This window comes from Gobio gobio (genome assembly GCF_949357685.1).
Source record: "Gobio gobio genome assembly, chromosome: 5".
Classification (NCBI taxonomy): Eukaryota; Metazoa; Chordata; class Actinopteri; order Cypriniformes; family Gobionidae; genus Gobio; species Gobio gobio.
In genome coordinates, this window is record NC_137101.1 from 61362398 (window position 1) to 61381789 (window position 19392).

General features: G+C 42.1%; 1 protein-coding gene across 1 annotated transcript; it reads right to left on the reverse strand.

The window, feature by feature from the left end:
- Positions 1 to 2460: 2460 nt before the first annotated feature.
- Positions 2461 to 9379, reverse strand: LOC307126730 (uncharacterized protein). The gene is made up of 3 exons (XM_079817394.1): positions 9312 to 9379; positions 8627 to 8792; positions 2461 to 3703 (listed from the first exon to the last, which is right to left on the reverse strand). Exons 2-3 carry the CDS (start codon positions 8790 to 8792, stop codon positions 3231 to 3233), a joined length of 639 nt encoding a protein of 212 aa, XP_079673520.1. The 5' UTR covers positions 9312 to 9379; the 3' UTR covers positions 2461 to 3230.
- Positions 9380 to 19392: the final 10013 nt, after the last annotated feature.

Sequence of the window (19392 nt, forward strand, 5' to 3'; positions counted from 1 at the left end):
TGTTATCGTCTACATCAATGACATTCTCATATTCTCCCAGAACATCGCCACCACATCTCCCAGGTTCAAGAAAAGCTACGCCAACACCATCTGTACCTCAAGCTGGAGAAGTGCGAGTTCCACATCCCCTCTGTGCAGTTTCTGGGTTACATCATCGACCAACATGGCATCCAGATGGACCATAGGAAGGTGGAAATCATCTGCAGCTGGCCCCTGTCTGCTACTGTGAAGGAGCTCCAACTATTCCTGGGGTTTTCAAACTTCTATCGACTTTTCATCCACAACTATAGTCTGCTCCCCTCATCTCTCTCCTCAAAGGTCTGCCCAAGTCTCTGTCCTGGACTCCATCTACCCGAGAAGCTTTCCAACATCACCAAGAAGCATTCCAAACCGCCCCCCATCCTTGTTCACCCTAACCCAGACCTTCCCTTCACATGGAGGTCGACACCTCGTCCACGGGAGTCGGGGCGGTCCCAGCGGCAGGGTGACCCTTCATGACTCCATCCATGTGCCTTCTCCAAAAAGTTATCCCCGGCAGAGCAAAATTATGACATCTGGAACAGAGAATTGCTGGCCATTAAGCTTGCCCTGAAGTACTGGAGACACTGGCTGGAGGGAGCTCATCATCCGTTTGAGGTGATAACTGATCATCGAAATCTGGAATACCTCCATGATGCAAAAAGACTGAACCCTCGTCAAGCCCGCTGGGCCCTCTTCTTCACACAATTTAATTTCACAGTCTCTTACCATCCTGGATCCAAGAGTTTCAGATTCAGGGTTAGGGTTAGGGTGACCTGATCCTGAGAACCCTGATCCAGGACCTGTTCTCCCTCCAGCCATGATCGTGAGCCCTATACAATGGTCTATTAACCAAAGCATTGCTCAAGATAACCACGCCGAACCTGCTCCGCTGGGAGGTCCTGAGGGGCGTCTTTATGTTCCACCGGCCCACCGTCAGCCCCTCATGGACTTAGCAAACACATCTCCGGGCTCTGGACACCCAGGCAGTAATCGTACCCTCTCGCTCTTACAACAAACGCTATTGGTGGCCCTCCATGCCTCAGGATGTCTCTCGCTACGTCAGAGGTTGCTCAGTTTGTGCCATGGCTAACACTCCTAGGAGACTCCCTGAAGGTAAACTGGTCCCGTTACCCATTCCACAACGACCATGGACACACCTAGGAATAGACTTCATGATGAACTTACCACCTTCTAATGGTTACAGCTGTGTCCTGGTTATCGTGGTTCGTTTCTTAAAGACCTGTAAACTTGTTCCTCTCAAAGGCCTACCTACGGCGTTTGAAGCCATCGAAGCACTCATCAAAAATGTGGTTCCATCACTTCGGTATCCCGGAGGACAATGTGTCCAATCGTGGACCATAGTTCATCTCCAGAGTCTGGAATGCTTTCTTCAAGCTCCTAGAAGTGCCAGTCAGGCTGTCCTCTAGATCCCACCCGCAGACTAATGGCGAACTGATCGGGAGATACCTGAGGTCATATTGCCACCAGAACCAGGACAGCTGGAACCAGTTCCTACCCTGGGACGAGTATGCGCAGAATTCCCTCCGGCAGACCACCACAGGGCTCACCCCGTTCCAATGCATCCTGGGATATCAACCTCCTCTCTTCCGCTGTTCGGGTGAGTTCTCAGAAGTTCCAGCTGTCAACCACCGGTTCCCACAGAGCGAGAGATCCATCTCTGACTGACCTGCCGTAAACTGAGTCCCCAGTACATTGGTCCATTCACCATACAGAGGCAACTCAACGAAGTCACCTATCGCCTCAACCTCCACAGTACCGTATATCACCTTCCTTTAACGTTTCTTTACTTAAACCCCACACTGAACCCTTGTCCTGTCCTTCCACAGATCCCTGTGACGATGTGGTACCTCCTACTCTGGACGTCATGGAGGATGAAGCCATCTACCGGGTTGGGGCGATTCTCGACTCACTTCTCGGGGTCCCCGCATTGAGTACCTCATGGACTGGGAGGACTACGGCCCAGAGGAACAATCCTGAGTCAACCGTAACAACATCCTTGACCCCTCACTTCTCACTCAGTTCCATGCAGATCATCCTGCTCCTAGGGGTCGAGGTAGACCCCGTCGTCATCGCCCCATCCGGTCTTCAGGAGAAGCCCGTGGAGGAGGGGGTACTGTCACAGAGTCACAGCCCACGCCCACCATCACACATGCATCATCACCAGATCTCCACGCTCCGCCCACTCGTTCACTCTCCCAGGAGTACTGATCACATGCACCTGCACCTCATCACAGACACTATATATACTCACACTCTGCTCCACATCTGGTCTCGTCAATACGCACCTGATTAATAGCAATAGCTGTAAGTTGAAGAGAATTACTATAACAAACACATATAACAGATCACACAAACTGCAAAAGAACTGTCCCTCTTTGTTGTATTTCCCTTTATAACTGAATCGAGAGACAGGCGGTAGAATGTGCATCCTTTTTGTTTTCTTTATTTAGTGAAAAGCACAACATTTAGTTTTTATTTTGAGTGTACATAAATAAAAGTAGACACTTTAAGCTTTTCATGACTGTGAGTATTTTAAGTTGTTTCACACAGTCATGAGGAAAAATCCTGCGCAGGCGTGTTTCTCGGGTTCAGAGGGTTAATGTTTAAGATTCTTAAAACGAAAACTAAGAGGCAGAGTGGTGTTTTAAAAAAATATTTTGTTTTATTGATGTCTAAAATATACATACAGATAACCGCGAGTAGCCAGAGTGAGCTGATCTTGATCGGCCTTCCCTAAGAGCTTCACTCTTTCCACACTGTTGGCAGGCTTAAAGCTTATCTCCAGTGTGAACTCTCAAGTGTTGTTCAAAGCTTCCTTTTCGAGTGAAACTCTTTCCACACTCTTGGCAGGTGTAAGGCTTCTCTCCAGTGTGAATTCTCATGTGGGCTTTAAGACTCCCTGTTTGAGTGAAACTCTTTCCACACTGTGGGCAGGTGTAAGGCTTCTCTCCAGTGTGAACTCTTGTATGGCCTTCAAGATGTTGTTTTCGAGTAAAACTCTTTCCACACTGCTGGCAAGTTTAAGGCTTCTCTCCAGTGTGAATTCTCATGTGTTGCTCAATGTTTACTTTATGAGTGAAACTCTTTCCACACTGTGGGCAGGTGTAAGGCTTCTCTCCAGTGTGAACTCTTGTATGGCCTTCAAGATGTTGTTTTCGAGTAAAACTCTTTCCACACTGCTGGCAAGTTTAAGGCTTCTCTCCAGTGTGAATTCTCATGTGTTGCTCAATGTTTACTTTATGAGTGAAACTCTTTCCACACTGTTGGCAGGTGAAAGGCTTCCCTCCAGTGTGAATTCTCATGTGGGCTTTAAGACTCCCTGTTTGAGTGAAACTGTTTCCACACTGTTGGCAGGTGTAAGACTTCTCCCTAATGTGAATACTTGTGTGTTTTTTATGGTTTTCTTTTTTAACAAAGCTCTTTCCACACTTTTCGTGGTTGAACGCATTGTCTCCAGTGTGAACTCTCATGTGGACTTTAAGGTGTTGTTTTTCATTTAAACGCTTTACAGGCCTTTGAGTGATTTTTTGTGAGGAAATCTTTTCAGTCAGTGAGCAACTAAAAGATTTTTCTCCAGTTATGAAATCATGATGTTGCCCATTCGGATCTTTCTCTTCCATGTCATTTAGTTCTTGACTCTCCACTTTCAGTGCCATCAGATCTAAAAGAGACAAAAACAAGTTAATCCAAGTTTAATGGCACAAAACAACAGACATCAAGACATTAAAATATTTAATGCATCAAAAAAAATTATGCTAGATCCTATACCCACTAAGCTACAGAAAAAGGGGTTACATTTAATCTCAGAACCATTTCCAGTAAGAACAATCTAGGATCTATCCAAGATGGCGGCGCGCATAGTCGCAGCGGCTTACGGCTCTCCTTTTCAGTGCTGTTTTTTGTTGTTTTTGTTGTTCTCGTACTATTTCTTTATTATTTGTTTGTGCACTAACGGTTCTGCGAACATTCGCTACACAAGCCAGAACCTTATGGACATTGGTGACCAGCACCAGATACCTATTTCGAGAGTCTTTCATCATACGCACAACATCCCAGACGACATAGCAAGACTGCCGGGCTCTCCATGGATTGTTGTCGGGTCTAGGAGGCGGCGCAGACGGAGGAGGGAGAGAAAGCAGAAGCGGGGACGCAGGTCCGGTGTTATGTTAAGGCTAAGAAAACAACCGCACAAGCCATCTCTACCGAGTCTGTATCTCTCTAATGCCAGATCCTTAGTGCATAAAACGGATGACTTGGAACTACAACTAGCTGGTAATCGTTACGTTCGTGATTGTAGTGTTTTGATTATCACTGAAACCTGGCTTCATCCAAGGATACCCGATGCTAGCATACAGCTAGCAGGTCGCACTCTGCTCCGCTGGGACAGGACTGAGGACTCCGGTAAGAGCAGAGGAGGGGGGCTCTGTATGTATGTGCATGAGAACTGGTGTAATAACGGAACAATGATAGATAAACACTGCTCCCCTGACCTCGAGTACATGTCTGTAAGATGTCGGCCCTTTTTTCTACCGAGAGAGCTAACCGTAGTGATCATCACGGCTGTGTATATTCCACCCGATGCCAATGTGAACACGGCTCTCTCTCTCCTGTTGAACATCATAAATGAACAGCAGCGGGCCCACCCCGACGGTGTTCATATAATTGCAGGAGATTTTAATAAGGCGAACTTGAAGACTGTACTCCCGAAATTTTATCAACATGTCAAGTGTTCTACTAGAGGGGAGAACACTTTGGATCATGTTTACTCCAACATTAAGCATGCGTACAGAGCTACACCGCTCCCCCACCTCGGTCAATCAGACCATCTCTCCCTCTTGCTCTCCCCAGCCTACACCCCGCTCAGACGCAGTGCCACGCCCACCATAAAGACTGTTACCATCTGGCCTGACGATGCACTCTCCAAACTACAGGACTGTTTCAGACAGACAGATTGGGATTTATTTGAACACCAGGAGCTAGAAACATTCACAGGAACGGTACTGGACTATGTTAAATTCTGTATCGGAAATGTGACTGTGGACAAAAACATTCGTGTTTTCCCAAACCAGAAACCCTGGATGACCAACCAGGTCCGCAAACTCCTCAGAGCCCGCGATGCTGCCTTCAGGTCTGGTGACAGAGCTCTGTACAGAGCCGCTCGTGCCAACCTGAAAAGGGGTATTAAGGAAGCCAAGGTGGACCATAAGAGGAGCATAGAGTCCCACCTGTCTAGCAACAATACACGGGAGGTGTGGCAGGGTATACAAGACATCACAAACTATAGAGGCCGTGATGCGACAACAGGAGACCTGAGTGCGCCGCTGGCAGAGGAGCTAAATTGCTTCTTTGCTCGCTTTGAAACATCAAAACAGCAGCACTCATCTGCTCCAGCCCTGCCCCCATCCCTTCCTGGTCCCTGCACCACTCCACTCTCTGTGAGGGAGCATGATGTCCGACGGATGCTCCTGGCAGTGAACCCCAAGAAGGCTGTTGGCCCAGATGGAGTACCTGGTAAGGTGCTCAGAGCATGTGCTCACCAGCTCGCCCACATCTTTACCAGAATCTTCAACCTCTCCCTGGCCCAAGCAGTCATCCCGTCCTGCCTAAAATCAGCCACAATCATCCCAGTGCTGAAGAAGTCTCCCATCACCAGCCTAAATGATTATCGTCCTGTGGCCCTCACTCCGGTTATCATGAAGTGCTTTGAGAGACTGGTCCTTCGGCACATTAAGGATTATCTCCCCTCAGACTTCGACCCTTATCAGTTTGCATATCGCGCAAATAGATCAACAGAGGATGCCATCGCCGTAGCTCTCCACTCTGCGCTGAGCCACCTAGAGCAGAAACAGAGCTACGTCCGAATGCTCTTTGTGGATTACAGTTCGGCCTTTAACACAATCATTCCTGATATTCTTATCACCAAATTGGTCACTCTTGGCCTCCCCCCCCTCACATGTGCCTGGATAAAGGACTTTCTCACTAACCGGCCCCAGACGGTGAGACTTGAACCCTACCTCTCCTCCACTTGCACGCTGAGCACCGGCTCCCCACAGGGCTGTGTGCTGAGCCCCCTACTGTACTGTCTCTACACCCACGACTGTAGTCCGGCCCACAATAACAACCTCATTGTCAAGTTTGCTGATGACACCACAGTGGTCGGACTCATCTCAAAGGGAGATGAAGTAGCCTATAGAGAGGAGGTCCTGAAGCTGGCAGCCTGGTGTTCAGAGAACAACTTGGCTCTAAACACTAAGAAAACCAAGGAGATCATTGTAGACTTCAGGAAGCATAACATTGATCTGGCTCCCCTTTTCATCAATGGTGAGTGTGTGGAGAGGGTCCACACCTTTCGGTTTCTTGGCGTCCTTATCTCCGCTGACATCTCCTGGACAGATAACATCACAGCGATCATTAAGAAAGCTCAACATCGGCTACACTTCCTGAGGGTTCTTAGGAAGTATAACCTGGATTCCAATCTGTTGCTGACCTTCTATCGCTCGTCCGTTGAGAGCCTGTTGACATATTGTATCACAGTATGGTACGGCAGTTGCACCGTGGCAGACAGGGAGAGGCTTCAGAGAGTAATAAGAGCAGCACAGAAGATCATTGGCTGCCCTCTCCCCTCCCTGATGGATATTTACACGTCACGCTGCATCAGCAGAGGAAAATCCATCATTAAGGACAGCTCCCACCCTGGTTCTGATCTGTTTAACCTGTTGCCCTCAGGGAGACGTTACAGGTGCATCAGAACAAGGACAAATAGATTCAAGAACAGTTTTTTCCCAAAAGTCATAACCATTCTAAATTTACATATGCACTGATTTCATAGTATAGGTATATAGTGTCTCAGAACTGTGCACTTTATAGCCCCCCCCCCTCCCCCCCCCCCCCCCCTCCCTCCTGGGCACTACTTATCTTATCTTATTCTTTACGTACATGTTGACACTGGAAAAAGGAGTGGCTTTTAATCTCATTGTATATGTGTATAGTGACAATAAAAGGCATTCATTCATTCATTCATTCATTCAAATAATGACCGTACGTTTTTGTAAACAAGCTCTTCTGACTTTGATATAAGGTAAGCTTAAATTGACAAAAACACAAAATACTGATCCCAAATGCTACACAAAATATGCAACTAAATCAACTAAAACAGCACTCTTAAGTCAGGAATGATAAAGAGCATTTAGAATTAAGCACACATTCAAGTAGAAATAATAGTAGTCTAAAACAGTCCATTTTGAATCGTCGATCAAGGAATGAAGCTACATCAAGAAGCTCTTGTGTGGCTGGGTCACTATATTTGTCCTTAGGGTTGCCACCCGTCCTGTAAAATACGGAATCGTCCCGTATTTACAAGCAAAATGACGCGTCCCGTATTAAACCAATAAGGGACGCAATTTGTCCCGTATTTTACATAGGTCCACACATAGTTCAATAAACACATAGGGATTTTGCAGTGTGGAGAATACTAATAGCAAATATAAAGAAATCAATTTCACAATAAGTAGTACAGGAGCTCATTTGTGTGTGATTGTGTTTTAGCGGCTTTGTTGCCATTACGGCGGAGTCTCGAGAACATGCGCTGTGCCAGTGTGCCTGTACACTTGCGCGGTTTTTTAAAAACATTTTGAGCTTGCGTCGCATCCACCGTTTGAACACAAGAGAATCTCCAGATATAGAGCTGAATATCAAAAAGGTATCAATGGTTCTGTCCAGTAACTCATGATTAACCTCAGGCCAACTGCACACTTTAGAGAAGCATTTCAGTGTCTCAGACTGTCTGACTAAAGTAGCAGCGCTGACTCACACATCCATGCTTCTAAAGGTATAGGCCTATAGTTTTTTTTAATGGATAATATATTAATATAATATTCCATACATTATCAGAGCTTGGCAGACAGATTTATTATTTTTTAGACAGGTTAAGTAATAGATTATTGCCTAATAAATGTTATTATTAATTTATAATTAAGCTAGGCTATATTAATCATACATAAATAATCCTGTCATATAAAGTTTATGACATCTAAAAAAAAATAGATAAAAATGGGACAAATAATTACATGATAATATAGTCATATTTTTTAGCAAATTAATAAAATAAAAATAAAACATTTTTGAAATTCAAAAAAGTGATTAGTGGTTCAGAATGACTGCTTAAAGGGAGAGTTCACCCAAAAATGAAAATTCTGTCATCATTTATTCACCCTTAAGTTGTTCCAAACATGTATACATTTCTTTGTTATGTTGAACACATAGGAAGATTACTGTGGAAGTCAATGGTGCCCCCAAAGCAGCATGGGTACAAACTTTCTTCAAAATATCTTCTTTTGTGTTCAGCAGAACAAAGAAACCCATACAGGTTTGGACATCATGAGGGCGAGTAAATGATGACAGAATTTTCATTTTTGGGTGAACTATCCCTTTAAAGTGCACCAAATGGGCTACTAAAGAGTTCTTTAGAAATAAATAAAATAATCAAAGTAAGTACAATTATTCAGCATCTGGCAACCACAAGCATGAACGCTCCTCTTTGAATGAGTTTCAAATGAGGGAGTTCAGCTTTGAGAATGAAACCAACCTGTTTGATCCTCAGTTTCTTCATGTTTCACTCTCAATGTTTCTTCAATCTTCACGTCTTCACTCTCCTCTTTAATAAACGCCATCTTTGTTTGTTCCTCAGTTTCTTCATGTTTCAATGTTTCTTCAACCTTCACGTCTTCACTCTCCTCTTTAATAAACACCATCTTTAAGATAAGAATGATCACAGGAATAAAAAACACATCCAAACTAAATCAGTAATTCAGTCACTGGTAAGAGAGTCAGTCAGAGTGAGAGTTAATGGCCTTAAATGACCTGATTAGACAACAAAAAACTCTCTAAAAAAATTCTAAATACTACAAAATAATGAAAGAACACAATTTATATAGTAGGTTCATATCTAGGCAATTTATGCTACATTTATTTATTTGTAGATTACACTTCCGTGAGAACATTAGCAGTTGGTTTTTGATAAACTGATTCACGATATATAGACAGAAATTAGACACATCTTTTCTGTTACTCATGTGTGGATGAGCTTTACTCACACAAAATAAAGTTCATTAATATAGTAGGTTCATATTTAGACATTTTTTGCTACATTCATTTATTTGTAGATTACAAGTTCAATAATAAAACAGCCATTTAATATTTCTTGTTAAAACTATAAGATTGCCTGAACAGTTTGCATTGATTTAAACACTTTAAAAGCTTAAAACACAAACCTTTCTTCAGCAGAATCACAGCAGATGCAGGAATGCGGCGCAGCCATATGATGTCACATCCCCACTCCAAAATAAAAGTCCTGTTACCATGCTCAAGTGACAATTGTTTATAGACATTCACATACAAATAATAAAACACTTATCAGTTACATTTCTTGAAGAAATACATGTTTAAATGTGTGTTAGTCAATGATTTGCTAAAAATAACTACCAAAGAAAGAGTTTAAACCACATCTAATATGTGAGATTCTGTACATGCTAAACACAAATGTTTGTGTGCAGAAATAAGGGGCAGCTTATACTTATTTTATTAAGAGTTTAATCAAAACAATAAACGATTTTGTCAATATAGTTTTATAATATAGGGCCACAGACTCAACAAACAAATATGCAACTAAAATGACTGATTTTGTGGTGACTTTTTTCACATTTTCTGGCAATATTTGCGGCATTTCTTGTGCAGTTTTTCAGTGAGAATTTAACACTTTTAAACTCTGTATTTTCTAAAAGGAGAACACTGATAATTACCTAAAAGTATAATTTCAACATTTTATTTCGAATGTAACACCAAATAAAACATTATATTGTAAGGTGACCAGATTTCTGAAATGGAAACCGGGGACATTTCCTTTTTGAGTGGTCAAAATATCACTAAAATCTCACTTGTTATTATCTACTACTTAAAAAACGGGGACAAAACATTTAATGGGCTATGTTTTTGTCTTTTTATTGTTGTGGGTTTCTAATTCAATTGAACTGAATTACTGTAATTCTAATTCATTGTTCCCCAACAATGCCCATTAGGGACATTAAGTGGCATCAAAGTTAACAGAACAAGTACATCAGCTGATGTCATGGCATCTTAAACATGCACTCAAAATATTTCTATCTAAATTTAAGTTTTATGTATTTTAATTAAATAAACATTTTCCATCTATTTGGATTACATAGTTTTAACATAAACTAATAAACTTAATGTGATTCATATTTGTTAGTCATACATAAATGAAATAGGGAAGTTTTATGTAATAGCAGCAAAATGCCCATAATAAATTAACACAGTCTAGTGTTCATGTGTGTGCACACTACTGAGGTAAAGTACCAATTAGCTGGTTTACAGCAGGTTTCAATCACTAATGCTCAATCATCCCTTAATAATCTCATTAACTCCAACACTGCTTAAATGGTAACTCTGTAGCGTGCACACGCATGAAATAGGCAGTGTTCATTTATCATAGGCATTATGCTATGTAGGCTACTGTTACATAAAACTTTAAATTTCGTATGACTGAAAAATATGAATCACGTTAAGTTTATTAGTTTGTTAAAACTATGTAATCCAAATGGATGAAAATTTTGATTGTAATTCAAATACATAAAACTTAAATTTAGAGGGGAGGTGGAAATTTGTCCTCACAATAAGCATGGCTTTTATTGTAGAAACAGTGAATCTGTTTCTTGATGCTGTCCATGCATCATTCATCTGAGAGAATACTCTCTCAACTGGTGCATTACTTCCTGGCAAACACATGGCAACTGATGACAATTTAGACAGGTAAGTATGCTGAATGTCATTGTCTTGAAAGAAGGTGAACACTGTGCTCCATCTCTGACAAAGTGATGTTTCATTTTTTTCAAGCGATTCCGCCTTTAAGAACTCTTGCCGGTTAGTGACGTCATCAAATAGTGCATTCTCATTGATGGTCACATTAGGGCATTTCTCCTGCAGTGTGGCTGTTGCCTTCTGAATTCCTTCACGTTGAATTTGCTTTTTCAAAAGGAGACATTGCAGGTCTTTGAGATCGTCTGTGTGCTTGACCCATGCTTTTATGTAGGTTACTGCAGTTGTGAAGAATGATTTAGATGTTTCAAGAAAAGACTCTTTAGAAATTGCTCCATTTTCCACACACTCTCTGAGTAGTCCTCTTACTAAAACAGGAATTAAGTTATCACATCTTGCTGTCAGTTTTGCCTCAAAGTTCCTTAGAACTACAGCAGACTCAACAGCACAACGGTCCTGTCCTTCAAGCATCTTAATTGTGTCATGGAATACAGTTAAGTTCCCATGTACAAAGGCCAGCCAAAGTTCGGTCAGTGGATCTTCAAAGATTGTTCGTAGGTACACAGGGCATTTGTCTTCTGAAAGAAAAAAAGATCTTAATGGCTCATACATTTGCAGCACTCTTTCAATTGCAGGGAGCATGGACAGCCAGCGAACATTACTGTGACCAAGAATGTTATGGTATTCCTGACCAACAAACTCACAGAAGCTCTTTAGTCTTTCAACTCTGACTATGAAAGTATGAAAATATCCAAAAATCTTTGTGAGCAGGTACTCAACATCAAGTGGAATCATATCCAAAGTTGTTCTGGCTGTGTTATAAATGATGTGGGCAGGGCAACCTAAGCCAATTACATCCCTCTGCAGGGCATTTTTCATTTTTGTATGGACATTGACCCTACCAAGCCTATTCAGTCCTCCAAAGTTGGTGTTTGTGTTGTCTGCAGAGATGCTACCACCAAGACCCCAGCTGCAATTTCCCCTTTCAGTTCTATAAAATCCAGCAGTTTTGTTTCCACGGACATGCTGCCATCATATATCTTGCAATATCTGACGACTACTGGCAGCACCTTTACATGTCCATGGTTGGACGCATCAATGGACAGGGACACATATTCAACCTGTTCTAAGTCCTGTGTTACCAGAGAAGTTGCCCAGGGTGCAAACACGTTACTCACAATGACTTCACATTTTGTCCTAGCACATGTAAACTTTGGCTCATAAAGCTTCCGTGTCAGCAGTGCTGTGCAGTCCATTGATCTGTAACTGTGATTGTGATGCATAGTGTGGTATGCAAGAACACCCTCCTTCACAGCTAAATCATATTCTTGTTGGGAGGGCTCTACCTTTTTGAAGAATGTGGTGACTGAGGGTACAACAGCACGGGCAGTCAGAGGAGTAGCATCTGCCTGCACAACCGGAGGCTGCATTTTCAGGAACGCAGTCCTAGGACCGCATTTCTAGGACCCTAGGCTTTTATTGACAATGCCACCTATCGAATTAGAGGACCAGCAAAGATGGATGACGATCAGATTGTGAGTATCACATGTGAATCAGTTTTTATTTTAACATTAAAAACAATTGTGATGCATTTCATTGGAAAGTTAACGTAGCAGAAGTGATTGCGATTTGCTAAATAGTCTTGAATGCATAGCTATCATACATAGGCTATATTAGATAAGTAAATGTAGTAAATGAATTTAGCACATTCGCTTAACTAAACTTGCATGAAAGCTTGTGTTGACTTAGTGACAGCACAATTATATTAAGACAACTGTATTACGTTCGTTGTGAAAGCTTGTTAGTTACTCGTTGTTTTTTTCTTAATTTTAAGTAAGTTAAAATAATCGTAATGTTTTAGCTGTCACATGCTCATAGTCAGCCTCATAATACATGACATGTTATGAGTACGTCTCTTCATTTTGGCATGGTTTTATAATGTTGATTGAGACATATGACGTTTTTATAGTCAGGCATAACAGAGGCCATCATAATAATTGACTGTTAAAATACGACGTGTTAGATTGTGTCATGTATTGTTTACTGTACTCTATATGAAGTGCTTTCAAGGACACAGCTCAGGGCAGGCAGAAGTATAACAAAAGATGAATTAATTGGTCAAGTCCTAGACTTAGCCCTAATTTATGTCTATTTATTTATTTATATAAAATGAACTTGTTGAAAAGAGGGGAGAGCATCCAGTTGGTAGGTAGTGCTGCTGCATACATCACAATGTGTGCTTTAAATATTTAAAGGACAGGAAAAGTCATATTATTGTAGAAATAACATATTATTTCTATTCAGATTTCTTGCATCTCTCTCTATTATTATTTTTTTCTCGTTTCAGATGCGCTTTATTGACATGAATGTTTCAAGAACCTGTTCACCCAAATCTTTGAACAGTATGCAATAACACTAATATGAACATTATTTGGTATGAAGATTGATACAATTTTGTATTGTATGTAATGTGTGTGCTCTGTGGTGCCTAAGATCTTTACAATTTGAATTAAAAAATTAGAGAGTTGAACAAGTTCAACTCAATGTTCCTTATTTCATTAACTTCTGCATCTTTCTCTCTCTCAGGAGTCAGTGAAGACGTTATACATGAAGTTCTTCGTATGTGGTTCACGTCATGAACAAATTTGTTTTGTGTGTGTGTTCAAATTCAACTGTTGCAATATATTTTATCAAATATACACAATCTTAAATCTACCCCCAGAGTCATCATTGTGTATTCCCTCTGTACTTGAAAATGTGATTGACTGAAAAGGCTATACCATTCCTTGTTTATTTTACTTGATGAGTTATTAAATTATGCAACTTGGACCAAATAATTACTCAACATTCCTAGAAACCAGATTTAATTGCAATAAAGAACGCAGTATATTTGAGTGTAATAAACCTTTAAAAACCTAAAAAAAAAGGGTTAAAATACTGCCATGGTGGCACTTGTTTCAGATCTGCAAAACTAGGGTCCTGGAAATGCGTTCCTGGGATTGCGGTTCTCCGATTCGGTAGGTGGCGCTGTCACAAAAAAACAGGGTCCTAGAAATGCGGTCCTGAAAGTGCAGCCTCCGGTATTGCAGACGGATAATGTTGAGTCAGAGAGACTATATGCTTATTTGTCTGCTGATGCTCTACCACTGCCGTTCTCCCGCCACTGGCAACTGAAAATGAGGAATTGCAAATGGTGCAAAAAGAACTGTTGTATCATCCTGACCTGGGCCAAGAAATGGAAATTCTCTCATGTTGTCATTAAAATGACATTTCTGTTTCTTGGAAAGGGCCATGGTCCTTCCTCTAGCTACTCTTCGTCAAAATATCTGCAACAATCTTCTTACTCTCTTCTAAACATGCTTCCCCTCTTATCTTTTCTCCTCACATGTCCCTTTTTCTTTATTTCTCCTTTCGTAACTTGACACATTATAAATAAACAAATTAAGTAACAGTTCCTTCAGCATTCACTTCAGATATATATCAGGGCCCTTGGGGGTAGGGTGGGGGTAAGAGAATACAGGGTGGCAATAAATATAAGTTATACAATATTGTACTTGTTATTATTGAGTATTATACTATTGTAATTAATTATGTTTCCAGGTCAAACTGACCCTAACTGGTTTTAATAAAATGTACCAAAACTCACACTATGAAAAATAGTAACCATTGCAAATAGCAAAATGATCAAAACAGTATTACATTATGACACAATAACATAAAAAAACTTACAAAATATAACAAATATTAAACAAATGACAAATAATACTGTATTTGCCATATTTTAACATTTTCTATTTGTATGTAATATTAAAATTTTTAACAAACTGTGAACATGCTATATACAGCCATTAAATGTTAAAACTTTTCAAATGTCTTATGTTAGTACTTTTGGAAATTGACCTTCACCATCCCTAATTAGGCAGATTTTTTTACATATACGCTTCGTGTTCACGTTTAGAGCACTATAGTATATGAAATATGTCCATAAAAAACTTAAACACGCTCGCTCCGGTCTATATCTGATATATGATCCATGTGGTGAGTGTTGTTAATCTCATCGCGGCGATCCGCGCAGAAACTGCTCTCTCGCACGCACCGCGTGTAGTTTGAATTGTCCACTGTAATCAAGGGCTGAATCCAAAATCGCCCCTTATAACCTCAAATAGGGCATTATTTGGAGGGGACAGCGCTTTATAGTGGTGTCCGAAACCATAGTGAACGTTATTGAGTGCACTCATTCTATCCCACATCGCACCGCACTGAGTGTACAGCCGATGTACACACAACGGTTGTCCGACTTCAGGCACTCGTTTTCATTCACTCATTCAAATAAAGTGATAACGTAGGGAATAGTGAATGAGGGTATAGGAGGCGATCTCGGATTCTGTAATGTGATCTCAGCTATGGTCTGACTGCTCTCACTAGTACAGTGCAACAATGAAATACGTCCCCTCTCAAACAATGACGCGCTGCTTTGCGTTTCGAACGTTATTTAAGCGACATACCGGTATTGCGGTCTCATATCATAACAAAAATAAATACCGGTATTCGGTATGAACCGGTATACTGCCCAGCACTTGAAGCACGTTTTATCGATAACTTATCTCTGTACAATCGAGCAAAGAAACATTCAAAACCATCAACTCAACTTCAACAAAGAGAAGCCTTAAAGCGACGAGAATAGTTTTTGTACGCAAAAAAAACCTAAATACCGACTTATATAGTGATGACCGATTTCAAAACAATGCATCATGAAGCTTCGACGCGTTATAAATCATTGAGTCGATTCAGCAGTTTGGATCGCCAAAGTCACGTGATTTTAGCAGTTTGACACGCGATCCGAATCATAATTCGACTCGCTGATTTATAACGCGTCGAAGCTTCATGATACATTGTTTTGAAATCGGTCATCACTATATAAGTAATAAAATATCTTCATTTGTGTTCCAAAGATGAACGGAGGTCTTACGGTTGTTGAACGACATGAGGGTAAGTAACTCATTTTTGGGTGAACTAACCCTTTAATCACCATGATTTGTTTGCTATTATCGGGAGATACTCATCCGTGTCCCGGTCTGCGTCACGCTAAACTACAGAATGCAAGTTCAAGTTCAGTCAAGTTCCTCCACACCAAACTCGCTCATCCATGTCTTTATGGACCTTGCTTTGTGCACTGGTGCGCAGTCATGTTGGAACAGGAAGAGGTAATTACCTCTTGGCAGGTGTAAGGCTTCTCTCCAGTGTGAAGTCTCATGTGGACATTTAAGTTTCTCTGTTTGAGTGAAACTGTTTCCACACTGTTGGCAGGAGTAAGCCTTCTCTCCAGTGTGAACTCTCATGTGGACTTTACAGTTTTTCTCAGTCGCTTTTGTACATTTCTCGAATCAAACTCACAATTTGCAAAACAGTAAGTGCATTTCTCAAAACAATTTGTACAAATAGCAAAACACCATGGATAACCTGCAAAAGCCACTCTCTTACTCAAAATCCTTAGTTCATCTCTCAGAAGTAAATATCTGTGTCAATGAACATGTCAGTGCCATCAGAATGACAAGTCCTTGTGTCATTGTGTACGGATAAGACAGTCAAATTGTTTAGTCATGTTGTCAATATAACAGTTTACTCTGGAGGGATGTTCTGATGGAAACTATGGCTAAAGTTTTGATGACAATTATTGTCAATTGTAAGTTACATCTTAGTGTATGTGTGAGTGTAATTGCAAGAGAATGGAAAAGATTCAAATTTACACTCTTACTGTTTGTACTGTATTTTATTGACAGAACATGTCATTGAGATACAGAAATGAAAAAACAGCACTGAATAGCACACACACACACAAAAACCCTAAAGAAGAAATGTGAACATAGGAAAAACTGTACATGCGGTGCTGTAGAAATTACATTAAGGAATTACAATCTTCCTACACCTCTTGATGATCCTGTCTGTTGGGCCACTAATTCTCAACCACATCACAATGAACATCTTCTCTTGCAATGCAGAGTGGAAAGAATCTTTTTCTTTTTGAGTGTCTTATCCAGCCTCTGCAGGCATCTGCTGTGATGTCGTCACATGCTGCATCCATGGCAGCCAGAAGGGTCATTTGTGTATGTGGCTGACGATCGTATACTTTCCATCTCCATGCTGAGAAAAATTCCTCAATGGGGTTAAGGAATGGAGAGTAGGGTGGGAGGAACTCCATCAGCATCCTGTCATGGGCAGCAAACCATTGCCTGATGATGTTGGAACGATGGAAACTGACATTGTCCCAAACGATCACATACTTTGGCAGGTCATCTCCAATCTGACCCCTCTCTTGTTCAGGTATGAGATCCCTGTAGAGAGTGCCTAAAAAGGTGACAAGATGCTCTGTATTGTATGGCCCAATAATGGGAATATGCGTTAGCACACCATTCTCAGAGATTGCACAACCCATAGTTATGTTTCCGCCCCGTTGGCCTGGCACATCAACTGTAGGTCTGTGGCCGATGATATTTCGACCACGCCTGCTACATTTTGTTAGGTTGAAGCCAGCTTCATCCATGTAGAGGAAGCTGTGCGGTGGTTCACTTGCTTCCAGTTCCATTATACGCTATATCCAGAAGACACAAAATGAGTTTTATGAATTACATGCATTTTCATTTTGGCCAAGATACAGTTACATCAAATGTATACAGCACATATTTGCTATTGTCACAGGTCGGAGCGGACCACCACTACCGTGAGTCTCGCTCCTCCCTCAGTTTCCACCCCGAGGAGGTCCCAAAAACACCCCAATTACCAAACAGACCAGAGCAGGTAGGTTAAAACAATATTTATTTATTTAAAAGGGTGTGGGAAAGGGATACTTTAAAAAGAAAGGCCTAGCTCTCTGGGACTGGAGAACTTTAACTCTGAGCCGCTTCTGACTCTCTCACGGGAATGTGCAGGTAGGTCTTCCCAACTTCCTCCTCTTCTCCACACATGAAGAGTATACAGAGCAGTACACTGGGCTCTTAGCTTTGGGCGTACAGGTGAGTATACAGGAAGGTACGCTGGGCTCTTAGCTTTAGGCGTACCGGTGAGTATACAGGAAGGTGCACTGGGCTCTTGGCTTTGGGTGTACAAGTGAGTATACAGGACGGTACACTGGGCTCTTAGCTTTAGGCGTACCGGTGAGTATACAGGAAGGTACACTGGACTCTTGGCTTTGGGCGTACAGGTGAGTATATAGGGCGGTACACTGGGCTCTTAACTTTGGGCGTACCGGTGAGTATACAGGAAGGTACACTGGACTCTTGGCTTTGGGCGTACAGGTGAGTATACAGGGCGGTACACTGGGCTCTTGGCTTTGGGTGTACAAGTGAGTATACAGGGCGGTACACTGGGCTCTTAGCTTTGGGTGTACAGGTGAGTATACAGGGCGGTACACTGGGCTCTTAGCTTTGGGCATACAGGTGAGTATACAGGAAGATACACTAGGCTCTTAGCTTTGGGTGTACAAGTGAGTATACAGGTGAGTATGCTACGCTTGTAGCTGGAATGGAGGCAACTCACAGACCCGTGGATAGGCGGACGTCAGGCCTTAGCGCGTCAAAGCTTAGGTGGCTGGGGAGGGCGTATTTGCACACAGCGGACTTCTAGCCTTCCTCACTAGGACAGACTTCTAAGGAACACGTTGACGTTGACTTCCCACACGTAGTAGAACAGTCCCACGACGACACAGAGCCCTTGGCTCAATCCTGCGGACTGGCGGCAGATAAACACACAGAGTTCCTTTTTCAGTATATTACTTCAATGAACATTTAGGGAGAGATACAACACCTCTTCGCTTCTGACAAGCAGGGCAGATGTAAGTACAGGTCGAGGCTGCTGCACGCTGGGCCTAGCACGCCCACAGATGGTATTACCAAGGTGGGTAGATCGAGGTAGAGTACCACACCATGTGATGAGCTCGAGTGGGCCAATCGCTTCCTTCTCCCCTCTTCCAACAGCGGGACAAGAGATCTAGACAAGGGCGGACACCTGAAAGCACTCAACAGACGTATAAGCATACACAGAGACAGCACATAAGCTCCTTCTACGCAGCAGCCAATTCCAACTTCCCCTCCTTCGATACTCCACACAATATTCACAGCAAGCTCTTACTTCATACAGTTGCCACGCCACCACCAGGTGGGGGAAGGGGTTAATGAGTCACAGTCGGGTGTGTGTATATATAACAGTCGCCCACCGTCACCAATTCACTTCCTCTAATGCAGGGCCTCCTCTTCAGTCGGGGGTGTGATCGCTGACAATATTGGCACAGCACAACACTACAATTCTTCAGGTGTACACACATCAAAAAAGACTCACCCACTGCACGCCACACACTCACGGTGAATTAGGGTCAGGATCACCACGTTGGGCTGGGAAATAGGTCCTGGATAGTGGAAAGGGTTGGTGCGGAGGATGACCATATGGAAACGTCGAAACCACGTTTCAGCACACTCTTTCCTCTTCTCAACACGTTCCGGTGACTTCTCAATGTAAACAATCTCTTCA

What these genes read in the sequence shown, in the direction of transcription:
- LOC307126730 (XM_079817394.1), bottom strand. Translation starts at nt 8,792, where the DNA reads ATGGTGTTTATTAAAGAGGAGAGTGAAGACGTGAAGGTTGAAGAAACA. An exon ending in AGAAACTGAGGATCAAACAG is followed by an intron (nt 3,704 to 8,626) that starts GTTGGTTTCATT and finishes TGTCTCTTTTAG; the next exon opens with ATCTGATGGCACTGAAAGTG.